Source organism: Triturus cristatus, chromosome 10, assembly GCF_964204655.1.
Source record: "Triturus cristatus chromosome 10, aTriCri1.1, whole genome shotgun sequence".
Taxonomy (NCBI): domain Eukaryota; kingdom Metazoa; phylum Chordata; class Amphibia; order Caudata; family Salamandridae; genus Triturus; species Triturus cristatus.
The window spans coordinates 739,986,205-740,006,604 of record NC_140593.1 but is presented as its reverse complement, the minus strand read 5'-3'; the positions used below and the strand labels follow the sequence as shown (position 1 = coordinate 740,006,604).

The following is a 20,400-nucleotide window of genomic DNA, read 5'->3' as shown; positions in this document are numbered from 1 at the left end:
TGTACGCCGATGATATGGTTATTTTAGACCTTACCCCATTCGGCCTACAAGTTCTAACCAGATATACAGAAGAATTTGTTTAGTTCCAAATATAACTAAAACAAAAATTGTTCCGTTTAGAGGAAGAAAACAATACATAAAATTCAATTGTACTTTAGGGGGAAAACCGCTAGAAGTGGTTAAAGAATATACTTATTTAGGGCGAATATTTACGCAAACATTACAAAATTCCCCCTTATCTGCAGCATTTGGGCCCTAAAGCAGATGTACATGTCGGGGCTCTCCAACGTTCATATTTCTCCTTTGGGCACAGGCACTTTTACCCTCTATTACAGGTTTTTATTTCCAAAATTCCACCCATTTTATCGTAGGCTTTGGAATACATTCCAGTAAGACAGTGGCAACAAATACAAACTAAAGAAGGGAAAATACTGCGTGAAATGATTAAAGTCCACCTAGCAGTTCCTGGACAAGCTCTGCGCCTTGAGCTTTCTCTAGTTCGCTCATATGCCAGAGCTATCACTACCATCATAAGATGGGCTTATAATCTTATACATGCAGAACAAGGTGCCTTAAGATTTTTATCAAAAACTGAGACTTTTGAGATCAAGTATACTTTTAGTCAAAATTTAATTACAGCTTTTAAATTATCGAACTGTACAACTGCACTATTGAAATCTTGGTTCCTGCGCACATGAGGCTCTTCTTAAAACATTTAACGCCGAGGAAAAGTTACGATCTCGACATTAAACATTGTTCCAAATTGCATCATTATGAACTTTATGTCATTAGAATACAAACATTTGCAACAGTACATTCGTTTTACCTTAAGGCATGGAGTTCGGCGATGCATTATTGTATTACGACTTGGGATTCTCCCCTTAAAATCACTTACTTCTAGATGGAACCACAACGAAAATGCCACTAGTATTTGTGATCTCTGTAATGGAGGAGTGCAAGATTTGCAGCATTTTCTGTTTGTATGCTCTAATTTGACATTAGTTGAGGCCAGAAATCGGTACTTAAAATTAATTCAAACTACATGCATTAGTACTTCAGTACAAGGTTTGATTTCGCTTCTTAAATCGCCTGATGAATCTGTGTGTTATAATTTGTTCACATTTTTTAAAACATTTTAAAAATTGTATTGAAATGATGTTCTTATCAATGTTTAATACAAATGCATGTTTTTTAATTTGTTGTTCTCCGCACAGAACTAAACCAAATAAATAAACTTGAGCTTGGCACCATCTCTGAAATTCTATCAGTCCACAGTGTCTTTACACTAAAGAATAACCAGGTTGTAACCAATAGCAAAACTTGGAAACTGCGACTAAGCAGGTAATACTAAGGATGACATTTATAGTTAGACAGAGAAGGAGCCCCATCGTAAATCAGGATTCGCACCCTCATTTAGAGGAGTCTCAGCCGACTGCGTTCATGGAAACCCTTGACCTGGCAGCTCACCTTCCACTGGTCAGCCAGGCGCTGTTTAAGTCTTGCCTAGGTAGCGCATGTGCTGTCTCGAAGAGACGTAGTATCTAAGATATGGGCTTCGAAAAAACACCCACTTTTTCATTGATTCCTCTTACTGCCCTTTAGAAATACTGGGTTGTCCTTAGTAAATGCACTTAGCAGTGCCTCATTTTGTTCCTCCTTGGAGACTGTCCCTCCTACATGAATCTTTTCACTATGGGTCATATGTTTTCCTTCAGTGCACTACTTTGTCTTTTGCTCTTACCTCACTGCTGCTTGCCAGTTCACTTAATCTCCTGTGCTTCTCCGAGCAACAACAGTATTGTAAACAGCTGCTCTTCCCTCCCTCTCATGGGCTGCAGCTCCATTCTCCTCCCTACGTGGAGGTAGTGTGGTTCTGCTCTTCCACCAACTTACACAACTAGCAGGGTTCCGCTGAGGTAGTGTTGGTGTGTCCATCACTATCAGGTAGTCCTTCCTTCACCTCATCTATCGCTTTGTGCCAGAGTGGAGCAAGCGGTCTCATCTCATCATAGCCCCAACTTGGATGTTTCCAGTCAATCGTGTTTTTATTGCACTTTGGTGGAGTTTCGTTTTTAATCACACTCCGTTCTGCTGCTGCATCTTTTTTTTTTTAACACCAAGTCTTCTCTGGAAGGCTAAACCATGCTTTAGTTTTAAAATAGTGGCTCGGCCTTGCTAAGAGTAATGTGATCAGTAAGGGCGAGTGGTCTGATATATATTCAGCTAAATAGGCCGAATCTACCATACGCGGTTTCGCGTCAGATTGTCTAACAAAGCAGTCAGGACTACTGTATGTGCCAGCCGATTCAGTGTAGCAGTAGTATGCTAATGTCTGTTGGTGTTGTACTCGCCATACAACAACCAACCCCATACTCGCCTTTACACATGCAAGCGCTGTAGTCATGTTGGGTTTAGTGCCCCGTCCAAGCGGGTATTTATCTAGCATACCATGCAAAACGCAGTTAAAGTCGCCATGATAACCTCAGCCATCAAGTAACTCTGTGCGGCTGTCAGCACAGTGTCAAAAAAAGCACTGTCATCAACATTTTGTGTATAAACATTGATAAGACATAACTCATGTTCATCTAGTGTGCCCACTAGGATAACATTCCTCTCATCAGGATCAACCTGAACATGCAGCATCTTGAATGGAACCCCCGGGGCAACCCATATCAATGCCTGCGTGCATAGCCAGAGTAGGATGCGGCTTATACCTGTCCCTGCCATCATTTCCTCAGGTATTTAATGCAGTCCCCCACAGGTAAGTCTCCTGGAGAAATGCTATGGCAACTGCCATATCTCCGTAGGTATGTATGCACCCTACTGTGTTTTTTGGGTCTATTCAGCCCTCGCACATTCCAGGTTAGAAATTTGTATATAGTCCCCATGTGTACCATAGGAGTCTCGTGAAGGTGACCAGGCCCAGACGTTGGTTGACACTAGCCAATACACTACCCTACATCGCTAGCAGGTGGTGGAAACTTCCCAACATAACAAAACAACAAATCGCAACACTGCTGTTAGTGTACCCCCCATCCCTCCCTCAGGCAGTATGTAAATGGCCCTCTCTGACTCAACTGTCAGCCATAGAGCCACCAAACCCCGCCCCCATCTCCTTCCACTCCCTCCCCTAGCTATAAACACTGCCCGAGTCGCCGGGACCTCTACCGATCACAAGACCAGTAACGGTAGGAGTTCAGGCTCTCTGCCTCTACTAGTCTTGAAGTGAAAAGTAAGTGTATCATACAGTGCAATAACTGTGGGACTCTACAAGTAATAGGTGGATATACTGTACCTTCCACCATTGTTGTCCTCAGCATAGACTTAACCTGTTACTCTTACAAACTCATCAGTGGCATCAGGTCTGTGACTGTCTACCCAGCATCTGTACTATCACTTAAGGTGTCTGGGACCACACGTATTTGTGAAAAGGAGTTCTGGTCCACCAAGTCCAGTGGTGCGATTTGCAGGGTCCGGGCAGACCAAGATATGGACTCCTTCTTCTGTGTCTGGGGTCCTCGACATTTCTGCAGGTGTCGCTTTGTTTCTGTTCAAATTTCATACCTCTCGATCCTTGCCATTCGGAATTGCTTTGCTCGCGGCTCAGACTCAGGGACTCCAACCCCTCCGAAGGCTCTTGTGGTGACTCATAAAAGTGTACCTGCCCGTCATACTGGATCCGGAGTTTAGCTGGAAACATCAGACTGTACTTGATAATACGGTCTCACAACAGTTTTTTGACTGGCATAAAGTTCTTCTGAAAATCTTGCACCCACCATGTATAATCGGTAAACATAAGTATTTGTCTTCTTACCTCGAGCGGCTATGTGTGCGTACATGCTAGAGTATTACGTTATGGTCCCTATAATTGAACATCTGGGCTAGTAGTGCTCTAGGTGAGGCACCCAGGCACGGCACCACTGTCAGTGTCCTATACGCTTATTCAATCGAGAAGAATTTGAAAAGCAGCTTGGGCTTAAGCATGTTAACAATCCATTCTTCCAAGAAGAATTCTGCAGAGAGGCCCCTGCCCGTTCCAGAAAACCAATGAGGCGTACGTTATTCCTTTTTGAGTGCCCTTTAGCGTCCTCTATGCATTCCTTGATATGAGGCTCGCCACTGTAGCCTGAAGTGACCTGATTCCCTTCTTGAGGGTAGTTATATCTTCATCAGCACATGTAACCGTTTCATCTACTTTATGGAGGTTCCATGTGGAGGTGGTTCATTTTTATGGACTTCATGTACATCTTGTTTTCTAATGCAGCCCTAAATCCTAGTATGGCAGCAAGTATTTCTGCCATGGCCTGCATTTGCTCTCTTGGTTCCAGGCTGGATCTCTCCTCCTTTCCAGGCCCATGTGGCCAGGTACAGTATACTGATCAATTTTTTTAGTCTGTGCAGCTTTTGCTCCCCTTTCCTTGCCCATCCTGTGATCCATTCAACAAGGTATCGCCTCTGGGATTTAACACATCCAGCACAGTTGTGACCTGATGGCGCTCTGAAGTGTATACGCAGTCACTTGTGGCCGCTCTTTGGTCGTAGGACACTCCACTGCCATCCGCAGTTTATTCTTTGTCAGCAGTGTCTGTATGCCAGGGTTATGGCCCTTATATTGTCACTGCACTTTTGGGGACGCGAAACTCACATTTTTTCACTTGCCGTGAGGGGAACGGCTGCATACCTTCAATCACTTGCCTGGGCCTGCTAAATCCCAAGCCGTGAGGGGAACGGCCGCCTGCTTTTAATCACCTGCCTGGGCCTGCTAAATTCCAAGCCGTGAGGGGAACGGCATTAAAACAGCGGCCAATTTGGACCACAAATCCCAGAGGGCTTCGCGCTACGAGCGCGTCGGACATCACCTGAGGGCGTTGGAAGCCCTCATAAGCTGGGAGCGCCTCCTGCAGCGCGGGACGCGCGCGGGCTCGCCTGGGCGAAGCCCAGGCCAAGGGCGGGCCCGTCCTTCGCCCGACATCGACAGGAAGAGGCAGGGCTGGGCTACCCCCCCAACGTCGACTCCTTGCCTGTGCTAACAAGGTACTGTTGTGTTGCTGTTGCTGTTGGGGAAAACTTAACTGAGTGCTGCCTGTGTCCTTTCGCCATTACGGTCCTCCCTCCCGCTGCTATAGTTGGTCATTTTGCTGTCTGCTCTGCTTCCCCATATCGCTGTTCCCAAGCCCGGAGGCGCTTAAAATCACGTCATTGGACCTTGGTGCGTACTTTAGGAAATGATAGGGAAAGGGAAGCGCACAGGGAGGGGTGGGACAGTATCTGGTACCTTAGATCAGTTTATAACTAGGGCTGTTTCGGTCCTAGAACATGAAATCGCTATAACTGAGCGGCGCCTTTCTACCGAGCCTATGTATGCCAGACGCTCATCCATCGGGTCATTAGCACTAGTAAAATCCCCTATTAGGTCAGCAGGGCATGGTACTAGCGACTTGCTTCAGCAGGGGGACGTTGAGGGTAGCCCTATTATTCTACAGGCTAGTGGGAAGAACATGGAGGTCTTTGGTGAGGCTGCTTCTATAATCGCGGGTTCTTCAAAGTCCGAGGTAGCCTATCCCCAGACAAGGGCTAGTAAAAAAGTACAAAGATCTACCAACCTGAAGAGGAAAAGAGATGGGGATACTCAAGGTGGGAGGCAGTCGAAAATTCCTAATATTCTGAAAAATACATCCAAAGTGCTCGGTGCTGTACCAGCTGATGATCGTCTGTTTCTGGGCGAGGCAAATAATCGCTCTTCTGACCAGCCTCAAACAGGAGAAATGATCCCCCAGATTGAGCAGGTGGTGCGATCGTTAATACTCCCCCTCCTAGAAAGGGTTAAGCTGGTTAATGTAAGAATTGAACGCCTAGAACAAACGATCCTTGATAATTTTTGCTCACTAAAAAATGTTATAAAATTAGCAACAAAAGATAGAGCAAAATCTAACTACATGCCCTCTGGTGAATCCACGATTCCTGTTCCTATTCCTACTGCTGATCCTGTTGTGATAACTAAGGTTATTCTAGGAACTGTCCCACATAAGGTTCTAGCCAACGCTAATCATAATAATTTAGGGGTAGGCCAAAAAAGTAGCGAATCTGGGGGTAGTACTGTTATTAGCAAGGAAAGTAAGGGAGTGAGAGAAGATGTAAATAAGGAGACTCATGACAAATCTACTTAATCTCCCTTGGTTCACATTCATCTTCCACCAGATTCCCTTCCATATGTTGTCGTATTAACTGGTGTTCCCGAACTAAAAGGCGGCAAACCCGAATCTTATCAAGAACTTAAAAACAAAGTGACATTCTGGTTAAATAAGAACAGACCAATCCCCAACAACATGAATGGGAAGATCTTATTTGTTAGAAGGGTCAGCTGGGTGGGATCCAGACCAAAAGATGTTTTGGGTGATTCCATTATTGTTAATTTTAAAGATAGGCGCATAGTGCGCTTTATCTGTGATCATCCATCCCCTGGGGACTGGTCGGGGATTGGGGTGCATGATCTAAGTTATTTTTATAACTCAGCCCCTAATTCAGACGGAAGAACTAGACAGGACTGGGTAAGGAGAGGAACAAATTCTGGGTTCATCATTCCCCCCTCTGATTATTACAATGGTATGTGTAATCCAGCTGACTTGGCCTGACCGGTGATAGAGGGGCCGATTCTAACAGTCTCTAGGGATGCAACTACCACTGGAGTTGCGCTCATGGGTGGAGTAGATGTAGTCTATCCTGTTCCACCCCGGATGCCTAACTTAAAAAGGGTCCCAAATTTAAGTTCGAACAGGGAGAACCTGAGGGAATATGAAGTGAGCCCCAATACTTTCCATCAGGTTAAAAAGTTAGGATCAGGGGTGGGTACATTGATTTCTTGGAATGTTGCTGGCTTGAAGGTAAAAATGGATTCTCCTGAATGGGTTGAACTCATCGGTAGTTTCGATGTCTGCCTTTTTCAGGAGACTTGGTCCTGCGAGCCTCAGCTCATGCTGGGATATCTGAACCTTCACGTTCCAGCAATAAAGGGACCTAAAGGGCGCCCTATGGGTGGCCTAACAACTTGGGTTCGCCAAGATTTATTTTTGAAGGTTATTGAAATATCAACCTGGTCCCCTGATATTCAGTTAGCCAGGTTATCTCTGGGCCCTTTGGGTGATCTGGATATTTATAATCTGTATCTTAGAGGGACCAAGGGGACTAGATCACGGGTCTTGGCTAATTTATATTCCCTTATAGACCAGCACTCGAGTGAGAGGGGAGTGCTCGTCGCGGGGGATTTGAATGTAACTTTTGAACCCCTCATGGATCCAGAATCTGACTGGAGTCTTGATCCTGAGGAAGATCAATTTTGGGGTATACCTGGACTTGACCTCGAACCAGTTAAAAGGTGGTCAGAGGCCGTAGTCCAGGTTAATGCTCTTTGTTACGAGCGAGGGCTGAGGGCATTGAATGGCAGGACGCCGTGTGATAAGTTAGGGGCCAATACATTTGACAATGGCCGCTACAAAAGTAGGATTGATTATGTCCTTTGTAGCATGAAGCTATGGCAATCTGTAAAAGACATGGTGGTCGAATCAAGAGTTGAGAGCGACCATAATCCTATATGCGTAACGGTGGTGGTGGAAGAATGGCCAAACAGAAGAAGAGGTGACGGAACTCAAGCCACCTGAAGTTGTCCCCTCCAATGACATGCGCAGACTCAAGTGGCGTGAGGTCAAGACTAATGATAAGGCCACTGCTAATATAGACAATGAGTTAGCCAAAGCTATACTGGAACTTGAGGGTGCTTTGGCCACTGAAGCAGGAAGTGCTCTAGCTACCGGATTTCATGAAACCTTGTTTGAGGGAATAAGTTGGCATTTCATGAAACCAGTAAGAAAAGACAAAAAGGCCCGACCTAAGCAGTTACGATGGTATGATGGCGATTGTAGGAGAGCCAGAGCTGATTTGGCTGCAGCCCTCTCTAGTGGACATAATGATCGCATCCGACAGGCTAGACAAACATACAAAAAATGTGTAAGCCAGGCCAAAAAGAAATGGGATGAGCTTTACTGGCTAGATCTGAAGGGAGCATGTTATGCTAGGTGTAGGAAGGTGGAATCTGACTAATGGTTGCCCCCAACTTTTTGCCTGGTATTTGAGTGGTTTTTGACTAGTCTGGCTGGGATCCTGCTATCCAGGACCCCAGCCTATCTGCTTTCTCCCTAAAACTAATGTGAAGTACCCTAGGTACAAACCAATTGAATGCTGAGGGTGCCCTGACAGTCCCTTGTAGATGGTACCCTAGGTACCCAGGGCATGGGTCCCTCAGTAGGCCTACCAGGGCTGCAGCACTTATTGTGCCACCCTGGGACAGCCATACAAACTGACACCACCAGACCACCACTGTAGTCTTGGTAAGGTGGTGCTAGCACCCCTTACAGGGATATAGGTACCCTATATCCCACCCCATTACAACACATGTACTCTCATGGGTCACCCCTATGGCAGGCCTTGCTAATCCTACAAGGCAGGGTGCTGAGGTATGTGTGAGGGGGGACCCCTACATGAGTAGGGCCTCCCTGCAACCTTCGTAAAATCATTGCTGGGTTGCTTGTAGTGTAGCCATACCATATACTCTTAACCGCATTATAAGTCTATCGCGATAACGCGATAACTTGAGAATGGCTACACAGAACCATATCGTGTTTGGTGTCAAACATGTAGGAATCATACCCCAAGTCCAGCCATGGGCATGAGGGTACGATTCCCCCCTGCTAGAGGGGCGATATGGGAAAAGCGGCAGAATTTAGACACCAATTTAAAAGTGCACATGTAGTACAAAATGGCTACTACCCGCCACCCACACGACTCTGGCTGGCTGTTGCTGGGGAAAACCCCAGCTTCGCCAGCTGGACAATAGGGCTCCTGTGGCAGGAAGGTGCTAGCATCTCCCCAGACAGGATAATGTGGATTGGAACAGGTTGGGTGCACCAAATGTCCTTTCAGAGTTGCACGTAGGCAGCTGCAGAGCCTTCATTCTGCATACACCGCTTGGAACCGGTTCAGGGGCATCCTGCCCCTCGCCCAGGCGGGAAACACACAAAGGGGAGAGGGTGTAGCCACCCTTTCCCGCCTCACCACTCATTGGTGGACACTACTCTGGACACTCCCCTAATCTTGGGGATAAAGGTGAATAACGTGGCCCCAGAGCCTCAGATTAATCTTGAACTTTACAGTCTTGACCTTCGACTTGCTGCTGCCCAGCTGACAGAAGAAATCTCCCTTGGGATTAAGGAGTTATCCCCCTGCTTGGCAGGCACCTGAAACACTGCAAGTGACCCGGTTGGAACTTCGCTGCTCCCACGAACTTCGTCGACTTCCAGCACCCTTGAGGTGGGTTTCCTAAGCATCCCAGAGGCCAGTGAGTGTGCACAGCAAACCTGTGTACCGTGGACCGCGTGGGTGCCGAGATTCCCAATACCCCAGGACACCGGCCACCTCTTGCGTAGCACACTACCCTGACCAGTGGGGAAGTTGTGCTTTGGCCCATTATTGAGCCAACCACCAAGCAGCATCCGTGCCAAAGATCAGCGCCCTAGCCCCTTCCGGTGGCCCGTGGGCTCCCTTTTATGCACTCCATTTTGCTGCCTTCTACAGTCCCTTGTCTCTCGACTTGTGGGCCCGAGCGGAGGACAATCTCGACAACTAAGAGTCCCCCTGGTTGCTCCAGGCCTGCTCTACAGTCTCTCCAAAGGAGACCTCTCACAGACCTCGTGGGTCTGCACCAGTAGCTGATTTGTTCATCTTGCGTGGGTTGCAGTTGCCAAGGCTTAGTGGATCCAATCCGGACACTAACACCGCAGCGACCCTCATCCGACGTGGGACAGTCGCCCTCCCGAAGCTGGCCTTCCTTGAAGCCTCCCGGAGCCCGTGGCTGCAGATCCAAGCTACACCTCTTTCCACTTGAAGCACCCGTAGGGATTCCAGATTATTCTGGAATATTATCAAGTGGGATAGAGGAGGGCTGCCTGATAGACCCTCAAACCATGTTACACAAGACGAATGGTTAAAATATTTTAAACCACAATATGCTTGTAATCCCAAATCCAATCCCACTTGGGTTATAACTTTTAGCAGTAAAGTCGCTTTAATGGCTCTGGGATCTGTTGCAAGTGGGCGAGCTCCGGGACCAGATGGGGTCCCACCTGACGTCTTCCTCCACAATAAAGCCAGTTGGAGCAAGTACATTACATTATTGGCACATGCTGTGGCCGAAGGTGCGCCAGTCCCTAAATCATGGGGGGGGTGCAGTCATAATCCCTGTGTTTAAGAAGGGAGATAAGGCACTCCCAGGTAACTACAGGCCAATTAGTTTGATAGACTCAATTCAGAAGGTCATAGGGAGGATGGTTTTGAACCAGATATTAGAGTGGATTGAAGACAATAAGATCCTGTCCCCTTTCCAAGCTGGCTTTCGCAAGCTAACCAGTACAGTGGATCAGGTTTTTCGTTTCGTTCAACTCCACTGGAAGGTAGTTATCCTGGGGAAAGGCAGCCTCTATGCCGCTTTTGTGGACTTGAGAGCTGCCTTTGATCTTGTGCCTCGTCTACGGTTGTGGGCAGTGTTAGAAAAATTAGGTCTCCCCGTAGAAACTCTGACCTTGGTAATGAGGCTACATGAGACTAATTTCGCCAAAATACAGTGGGGAGGTCCTGGTGATGTTACTCCTGAGTTCCCGGTAGAGCGTGGTGTGCGTCGAGGCTGTTCCATGGCCCCCACGCTCTTTTCACTATATATTAACGGGATAGTCGATTGTATGCTTAGCGTCAACACAGATGCCCCAAAGTTGGCTGGAATTACTACTCCAATATTGATGTTTGCGGATGATACGCTTATTGTATCAAAAACACCGAGTGGCTTGCAAAGAGCTTTGCTTGTGTTTGAAGACTTTTGTCTTGGGCATGGTCTGGAGGTAAATGTGGCTAAAACGAAATTTATGGTTTTTAACCCACACCCAAGCTACAGAGGGAAAAAGTTTTTTATGAACGGGCAACCATTAGAAATGGTTAACAACTTTGTCTATCTAGGCATGCACGTAGCACAAGATAACAAATGGAGCAAGCACATCGAGATGGCTGCCCTGAAACTTACACAAATATCGGGAGCGCTAATTAGGGAGCACAAAAAACCTTTTACTAAACCAATAAAACCTGTGCTCCAAGTCTATGAGGCTAAGGCCCTAAGTTCTGCGTTGTATGGGGCAGAGCTATGGGGGTTTGACCGGCTAGCTTCCTTAACCAGAGCTGAAAACACATTTTTTCGTAGCATAACTGGTCTTCCCCAGAGTACCCCCTTGGTACCTCTAAGATATGAATTAGGTAGGAAGGCCATTATGGATTTAGTAAAACTTCGGCCGGTTTTATATTGGCGGAGACTCTGGACCACTCCCGAGCTTTCTCATTATGCCAAAGGTCTCATGAACATCATAAAACTAGATGTGTTCCATAAGATCGGATGTTTGAAGAACCTCCATGAGACCTTGATTGACTTGGGTATGGAGGGGCTGTGGAGCGACCCAGTGGCTGCTCTGTTCCCTTCAAAGAGATTTCTTAAAATGATATATTGGGAAAGAGTTGAATATCATGTATGGAGCAGAGCAAGTTCCTCGGGGATGTCTCGTTGTTATCTGGAGGCAAAAATTATACCCGCTCTAGAACCGTACTGGGATCTGGTCACTAAACCTGGAGATAGGAAACTCTATTTTCAGTTTAGAGCTAGTTCTTTACCACTTAGGTCTCTGACAGGAAGATGGTCTAGTGCATGCGAGGAAATATGTCCCGCTTGTGGGTTACAAGTAGAATCAACCGCCCACTTCCTGTTTGTTTGCCCGGTATTTGCTACTCCAAGACGAGTCTGGTTGACTCCAATGTGCACGACTCTAGGTACTAGGAGTAGTGCTGTTGCACTAAGAATTTTACGCACAAGCACCTTACCAATCATTTCTATAGCATTAGCCAAATTTCTTGGTTGGGCGTGGATTTTAAGGAAAAAAGCCACTAAGCAAATACCCGAAGTCCTCTAATCAAAACACACAAACAATGGGGCTCGGGTTTCTCCTCTTGTACTATGACATGAATCTATTAACTGATATTCTTATACATTGTAGTAGATTTAGCTGTTTTTTTTAACCATGCATTTGCAATCCTCCAGTCTTCCTGACTTGTTTAATCGTTTTTTTAAAAACTTTAAAAAATATTTATTGATGGATTTTAATAACTTTATTGGGCACCAGATGTTATGCCTTGTTTTACGTTTGTGTCTTTTATGATCTTTTAAAATCGAATAAAGACTGATGATGATGATGATGTCACTGCAATAGCAATAGTCTAACTGTAGATTGTGCTCAGAGAGCCAAATGTCTATGTGACTACTTACAGTCCGGTTTCTCCAGTTCTAGTCACCTGTAAAACTCCCTTGAGTATTCCTCTGCGATTCCCAAGTCACACAGAGACTCTCATAGCACCACTGACAAATAGTACCTCAGAGGGTATGGCCCTGGGTCAAGCCGCTCACCGTTGACACTCCGTGTCCTCAGGCACCAGGCCTTCCTCTTCGCAGTGTCCCCCAGGTGTAATTAGATGCGTAATAACCTCTGGCACTGGTTGTCACCAGGTCCACCCCAGCAACGTTCACAGCTCAGGTGACCCTGAGGGAGACCTGCAACCAGTGGGCTTGTTTTCCTTTATTGTGTCACGGCGCCCAACATGCTTCTCTGCTGCACACCCTGTCTTTCTCACTTCGCAGCTCCTCGGACCTGCGCTCCACGCCTCCCACAAATGTCAGGTAGGATATATTTGCTCTAGGATCAGGGGCACTCTCCGTCGTACCAGCTTGCACAACGCAGCTCTCAAATAAGATCACTGCCGCAGCCCATCAATCCTCGAGGTAACTCCCAACCAGCGGGCCTGCTGTCTTCCAGGGTGACGCGGTGCCGACCACGCTCCACTGGAACACCTCTTGTCTTTCACCTCTTGCGGCTACCCGCGCCTAACCAGCCACTGATGGCTGGTATTTTTATGTATCTCAGGATCGGCTACACACTCTGCCGTTCCTTCAGGTACTGCTCTGCTCTCACAAAGTGCAACACCAGAACCCCAATATTTTGTACTGCAGGCCTGACGTATATGCTGTTACCAACACACAATGTTTTTTGGTCAAGCCTGGGCAGCGAATGCACTGCTCTGCAAGGCATGCTGTATGCAGGTATGGACTTGAAGGTCCACCCATTCTCCGCCCATATTTTTAATTAGCTTCTGTCATTCTCCTTTGTAAATGATGGCTTTTCATTGGTCTATAGGCTTAGTGGTCCCACCTTAGTACTACCTTGTCTCATTTTGTAACCTCCCATAAGGACTAGCCCTCTTACATGTGTTGGTACTCGATAGGCTTTAATTACAGCCTCTGAGCACTATTTCTCTAAATTGTTTCACCTGCTTGCTGTTGCAGACAAGACAGCGCTCCCCTAACGCTTTATTATAATTTATTATTTACAATAGCAAAGCATGGCACAGTGGCGGCCGCACCTTTGTTTTATTTGCGGCGCTGATCGCAGCCGCATGTTTTTTTCCTGATTTATTGACTTTTTTTTTGTTTTGTTTAGAAGCGCCTTATGCAACGTTTTTCCGTTAATGGAGGCCGCACCCCTTTCGTTAGATGAGCTGCGTTTTAGGAAATGTCTGCGACCACCATTAAAGTAAAACCGCAATATGGGGTGCTTTTACAAAAAAAAAAAAAGCATTTAATTGTCAACTTGACAAACAAACCCTTTTTTTTGTAAAAGCACCCCATACTGTGCTTTAAGTTTAATGGTGACTGCAGACCTTTCTTTACACGCAGCTTGCCTAAAGAAAGGGGCGCAGCTGACATTAACGTGAAGGCGCTGCATGGGGTGCTTTTACAAAAAAGTATTTGTAATGCTATAGGTCACGCATTTGCGAGAGTTTAAGCTATTGTCATTTACAAAGCCAATAGCTCAAACTCTCGAAAATGCGAGACCTATTCCTTTGCAAATGCTTGTCATATCCAGGGCCCAGACCTCGTCTGCTGCGGCTGCACGGCTCTCAAGGTCTGCAGCTTCCAATCTGCCACCGTGATTTCAGGGTCACAGGCGTCCATCGAGCGCCTCCATGCTCACAGCTGCCATCTTGCTCCTGCTTTGGGAAGCCATAGCTGTAAGGCTCGTAAGCCGCTTTCATGTCCCCGCTCCGCCGTGGAGGGTCGGGGGGGATTCTTATGGTTTCTCCCTGGTCCGACTCTGGCAGCCGAGTCGCTATCACCTTGAGGCAGCACCTCAGTCTTTGTGGCTCCCAGGTTTTCGTCATTCCCTGGGGCCGGGTCATCATTCAAGGCTGCTGCATCTCAGGTCTGCCTTTGGGATTTATCTGGCCAGATAAGCGATGTAGGGGATTACCAGCAGCTGCTTCAGCAGCCCGAAGGGATAGGGGTGCGAGCGCTGTGGTCAGTGGGGCCCCTGTATGCACTGATAAGGACGATGCAGTAGGATTATGGCCTTCATGCTGGGAGCAACACCGAGGGCACGTCCAGTCAGCCATCTGAGCTGGTCACGCCCCCCCTTTCTAATTGTGGATTGCCAATAGACACCTCTTCCTTGTCACTAATCCTAACTGTTTGCAGTTCTCATGATACTTTGAACCATGCTGTCCCCTTCAGAATTAAAAATACAAAAGTAATATTGTTTATGGACTTACAAAACATATAAACTATTTGCTGTATCTATCCTCTGTCCTTCCCATGCTTTCTGCCATTGACCAGTCTTTTTATCCAAACCTGCTCCCACTCATGTACCTTTTCTTCCAGTCTTTCCTGTACCAGTTGTTGAAGGGATTGGCATTCTGCCACACACGAAACGTGCTACACAGAGACCTCAAGCCACAGAATCTCCTCATTAACAGGGTGAGTACCATGCTGTCAATGCAGATGATGGTGGAATTGCCAGTTGGTTAATGTAAAGATTGACTGATTGCAAGGGCAAGTACAGTGTGCTTAACGCAGAGAGCACATTTGCATTCAACAGTTAATGTCATTTGTCGTTTACATTGGGTTAACCTCTAGCACCATGTATTCAAGAAACCATGTATTATGTTATGTTGATTTGTAGAGTGCACAAATCATCCGTGAGGAGGAGTAAGGCAAGAGTTCCCCGCATCGCTATTTGAATAGCCAGGTCCTCGAAGAACTCAAGAAGTGTGGAGATGTTTCTGATTGCTGAGGGCATTTGGTTCAAGTTTTGGGTGCGATGTAGGAGAATGTGCACTGTCCTGGTGTGCTTTTGTGAATGGGTGTGAGAGAGTGAGGCTGAGCGTATGGGTCTGGCTGGCTGGTGGTATTGTATTCGACTGTTCAGGTATACTGGTCCGGTGTTGTACATTGCCTTGCATGTGTGCGTGAAGAGTTTGAACTGGTTGCGTTTATGAATGGGGAGTCAGTGGAGCTCTCTGAGGTGAGGTGAGATGTGGGTGTGGCATGGGAGGTTGGGGATGAGTCTTGCGGCGGCATTCTGAATGGACTGGAGTCTTTGTGTGAGCTGCTAGAAGATTCCACCGTACAGTGCTATGACGTAGTCGAGCTTGCTAGTGATGAGTGCTTGAGTGACGGTTCACCTAGTGTTCTGTGGCAGCCATTTGAAGATCTTTCAGTGCATGCATAGGATGTGGAAGCAGGCAGTAGTCACTGATTTGACCTGTGCCGTCATGTTGAGTTTGTTATCCAGGGTGATCCCCAGGTTCCTGGCATGGTCGTTGATGTTGGTCCGAGCTTGGTTGGCTACCAGGTTGCATCCCATAGGGACATCTTGTTTCCGAAGACCAGTACTTCTGCCTTGTAAGAGTTACGTTTTACAGAGTTGGTTCTCATTCATTGTGCTACCATGGTCATGCAGTTGGTGAAGTTTTTTCTGTCTGATGGTGTTAGTGTTGTCTGTCAGGGAGAGGATGAGGAGAATGCCATTGGTGTAGGAGATGATGTTGATGCCTTGGGATCCAATGGTGTTGGCGAGGGGTGTCATGTAGACATTGAAAAGTGTAGAGCTGAAGAACAATCCCCGAGGGACTCCTCTTGGACTCCGATGCGAAGGGCAGCAGTCTGACTTTTTGGGTTCTTCAAGTGGGGAAGGAGCAGATTCATTTGAGCGCAGGTTCCTGGATGTCTATCTCGTGGAGTCTTCTGATGAGTTTTCTGTGGGAGACTGTTTTTGAATGCTGCAGAGAGATTGAGCTGTCACTCCTCGGTATAGATGTTGTTGGTGGCTGCGATGAGGGCAGTTTCGGTGCTGTGTTTTTCTCTCAAAACCTGATAGTGTTATCCAGCAGATGGTGTAGTTCAAGGTGGGTTGGGAGGTGCTTGTTGATGGCCTTCTCTATCACTTTCACAGGATAGGGCAGCAGGGAGGTCGGACAGAAGTTACTCAGTTGGAATAATGATGTTTTGCAAGTTTGATTGTATTTTTTACTCAATAACGATTTCTAAGTTAATTTTTATGTGCTAATGAACCATGGAAATGATTTTGAAGTATTTTAATTGTTTAGAGAGAATTCGATTTTGTATTGTTTGTTTATATGAGATGCTTTTGTGCTTTTTAAGGTTTATAACTGAAATAAAGCTATGTTACTACAGCTCAGTTGGTTTGAGTCGGCTCACGGTTTCTTGAGCAGGGCATTGGCCACAGTGTGCTTCATGTCTTTACTGAAGTCTTGGCGGATTTGATAGAGGTGTTGATATGGGTGAGGGTGGTGCTGATTGGTGCTTTTTCCAGGTTGTAGATATGGTGGGGGCTGGGATCTGTAGGTGCCCCTGAGTGGATGACCTTCATGATCGTGGCTTTGTCTTCTGTGGTGAGAGTTTCTCATTTGTTTATTTGGTCATCTTTGTTGTTTATGGGTAGGATGGGGATGAGATCGCTAGGACTTGGTTGGTTGGTGTACAAAGTTGCTGTAGACGCTTGTGATCTTGTGTAAGAAGTCTAAAAGGTCATTGCAGAGTTCTTGGGAGAGGGTGACTCTGTTGACGGAGGCCAGGGGTTTGGTGCTGTCCTTGATGATCGAGAAGATCTCCTTGCTGCTGTTGGTGCTAATTTTGATCCGTTCAACTAGTGCTCTTTTCTTCGTGTCTCTCAGTTGCTAATAGTAGTACCTGAGTGCAGCCTTATAGGTGGTTCTGTCTGTGGTTTTGCGGCTGGCTCTTCATTTTTGCAGTGCATTTTGAGTCTTGGAGGTCTTCTGTGTACCAGATGGTTTGCTTATTGGTTTTTCTTTCCGTGTTTAGTTTGATGGGTGCGAGGGAGTCTGCACAATTCTTGATCCAGTTGTTGAAGTTGGAGATGTCTTTATTGAGGTTGTCCGTGGGGTTCGGTTGATCCTTGCTGAGGATGTAGAGCCAGTCTGCTTCTGTGATTTTGCTCCAGCCTCGGCTGGGTAGGCTGGTGCAGGTGGTTGTGTTGATTTGGAAGTGGATGATGGAGTGGCCAGTCCATGTGAGCGAAGATGTGTAGTTGTACTTGATGCTGTTGTTGGTGGTGAAGATAGGGTCCAGTATGTGTACTGCAATGTGTGTTGGTTCTTTGAGAAGCTTGATTAGTCCAGTGTTGAGGCTTTTGAGGAGTGCTGTGGAGCAGGAGTCAGTACTGTCTTCTAGGTGGAAATTGAGGTCACAGAGGAGTATAAAGAGTCTGGAGACAATGATGAGGGGCAATGTTCCCTTTAAATTCTTTCCTCTGTGTGCGGCAGTGAAAGGTCTGTGTGCCAAGAAATCAACCATGCATGCAAGCGTCCCTGAAAAATTCAGTGGCAAATACCATTCAAAATTTCTGTTAACAAAACCATAAAGGTTCATTTCCACACATATTGCTCCATCTAATAGTATCTTGAGACAGATTTGCATTGTAAATAAACGCGACTTGAAATTAATCTGTTACACAGGTACGTACACTCTGGGTTTAGAAAAGAAGCACAAGACTACAGAGGTTGTCCCGTTAAAAGATTTATCTGATTATTCTGTATTGGATCACTGTTCAAAGGGTGTGGAAATGTTGGGAGGCTGTTGCTGGTGATGGGGCTTGGGCTCAGGACTTATACAGGTGGGGCACCAGCCACCTCTGTTGCATTCTGAACACCGTTATGGCCCATTTATAGGCACTGTGAGAAACTGACACTACATTCTTTGTCTACTCAAGGGCTTTCAGTCATGTCCCATCCAAAAACATGCAACCATAATTTCTACTCAGAATGAGACTCGGTTCTCCGTATACACTATACAAGAGCCATATGTTGAATAAAAAAACTACACCTTCACAGCATCTGGAAAAGCAAATACTCTTAGGAAATGCAATATGAAAATCTATTACTGCTGAATTTAGAAAGCATACTGCATGATTTTGAAGGGAAGTCTGCATTAACAAAGAACAGATAGGTGAAGGGTTCACCTCTGCTCAGCCATCGGTTCTGTGGTGACTCGTAATAATGATGAAATCCACTTTCCTGCCCAGAAATACAATCATCCATCAGTATTAACAGTGACATTGTTTGGATTCATGCATCTTTTTGGAAAGGTAGGGATGCAGAGTGATAATGAAAACATACTATTAGTGAATACATAGTCAAGGGAATTCGGGTCTGGGTAGACAGGAATTGGCTCTTTCTAACTGAGCATAAACATGAGTATCTTCTGCCTGGCTCAGAAACCTAAAAAGGTAACAGACATGTTCGTGGTATGTGAGCTGTAGATCACATGCTTTGAATAGCCTGCCATCTACTGTTGGTTCTGGATGTTTGCACTTTGTTTTTGTTCGAAGAAGTCTTTTCCAGTCACGAGGTAGGTGACTCCTCCTTTCGGTGATAGTCATGGGCATCGGCTCCATTGTTGAATTGTTTTTTTTTGCCATCAGGTTCGGATGTGAATTGCTGTGCTCCGGTTTGTCACCGTTTCTCTGGTTCCCTTTGACGCGCAATCCTCTACCCTTGACGGTATTGTTTCTCGATCCCGTTTCCCATTCTCCGCATATCGTTTCAACTCAAAGATCTTCGATCAGAAAAGCAGTGGAGGGCCTACCCGCGCCGGCTCGCTAGCAGTCGATAGAACAGACTCCATTCAAACTCTGTCCCGGCTGTCGGACCAAGTTTCCGCGCACCAACCTCTGTTTATCCCAGGAACATGACGAGAAAGATTGCGACCCCTCTTCAGCCAGGATAGTTTGATTCCAGTGGCATGGAGAGCATGGGACCCACGTCTGGGCATACCCGTACCACTCGGGGTGACAAATGCAAAAACAACAGTTGATGGACAGAATGCAGAACAATGTCATACATTCACCCCAGTACAGAGATCTGGGCCTGAATCCATTGTTTTTTTGCTCACCGTGCCATTCCAGTTTGAACCAAGCCATATGCAAATCAGTCTTGACCCTGTGCCTAATGGGAACAGTCCAGCCCGAACTGTCAAGCCAGGTCCTCCCTGGACTGGAAACAAGCATCCTAGGACCGGTTTCTGGGTTTCACCTCTCTTCAGCCAGGACAATTCCCCATAGCGCGCACTCCACATGCAAACTAAAGGGTTCGAGGCATGTGGGCTGCTGAATTCAAATCTGTGCATAGATCGCCGCCTAGTGTTGGGTCCGGCTGTTTGCACGTTGTTGTCCTGGAAGAGTCTTCGAAGTATCCTGAGATAGGTGACTCCTCCCCTGTACCACAGTGCGCATGGGCATCCTCTCCATCCTCAGATTGTTTTTTTCCGCCATTGGGTTCGGATGTGCTTATCTTGACTCAAGTTAGGGAAAACTTTTTTCAGGCCAAAAGGCCTTTAGTTCGCGTCGGTACTGTTTCCGATCGGTATCGACAGTTACTTGTTAGTTTACTGACTTCAAAAACAACTTTTTCGCATCATATCCGACCATCGACCCCAACATCGACGATGGAATCGAGGACACCATTCAAGCGGTGTCCTGTTTGCTATGCGAAATATCCCCATGTCGACGTCCACCCGGTGTGCAATAAATGCCTTTCACCGGATCACGACGAATCCACATGTATGGCCTGTGCCCGATTCCGATCCAAAAAGACTCTCCGGAATCGACGAGCAGCGAGACTTGAAGCGCAGCAAGCGGCACCGGCCCCGACCAACATCTTCAGCGCCGAGGACGAAGATGTGGAAGGCGTGGAGAACCTACCCTCCAGCCCCGCTTCCGAACACGATTCCGGATCGGAAGACATCAAAGAACAACTCTTTCACAGGGATGAAGCCGACACCGAGGTAGGAGACTACGATGAGGCCTTAGGGGCCGAAGAAAGTAGCTCCGGTGACGAGCAAGGCCTACCCATACAGACGGAGGATATCCCAGTGCGTCAGTCTATGGCTCCGGTCGA

General features: G+C 46.7%; 1 protein-coding gene across 3 annotated transcripts in view; it reads left to right on the top strand.

The window, feature by feature from the left end:
• Positions 1-20,400, top strand: part of CDK5 (cyclin dependent kinase 5) — a 402,067-nt gene that overhangs the window by 50,664 nt on the left and 331,003 nt on the right. For all 3 annotated transcript variants that reach the window (XR_014969497.1, XM_085628234.1, XM_085628235.1), the window contains exon 6: positions 14,846-14,941. Coding sequence is in view for 2 of the 3 variants with exons in the window: in XM_085628234.1 (XP_085484360.1) it covers positions 14,846-14,941 (96 nt within the window). In the remaining variant the exon portion in view is untranslated. The remainder of the gene's footprint in view (positions 1-14,845; positions 14,942-20,400) is intronic.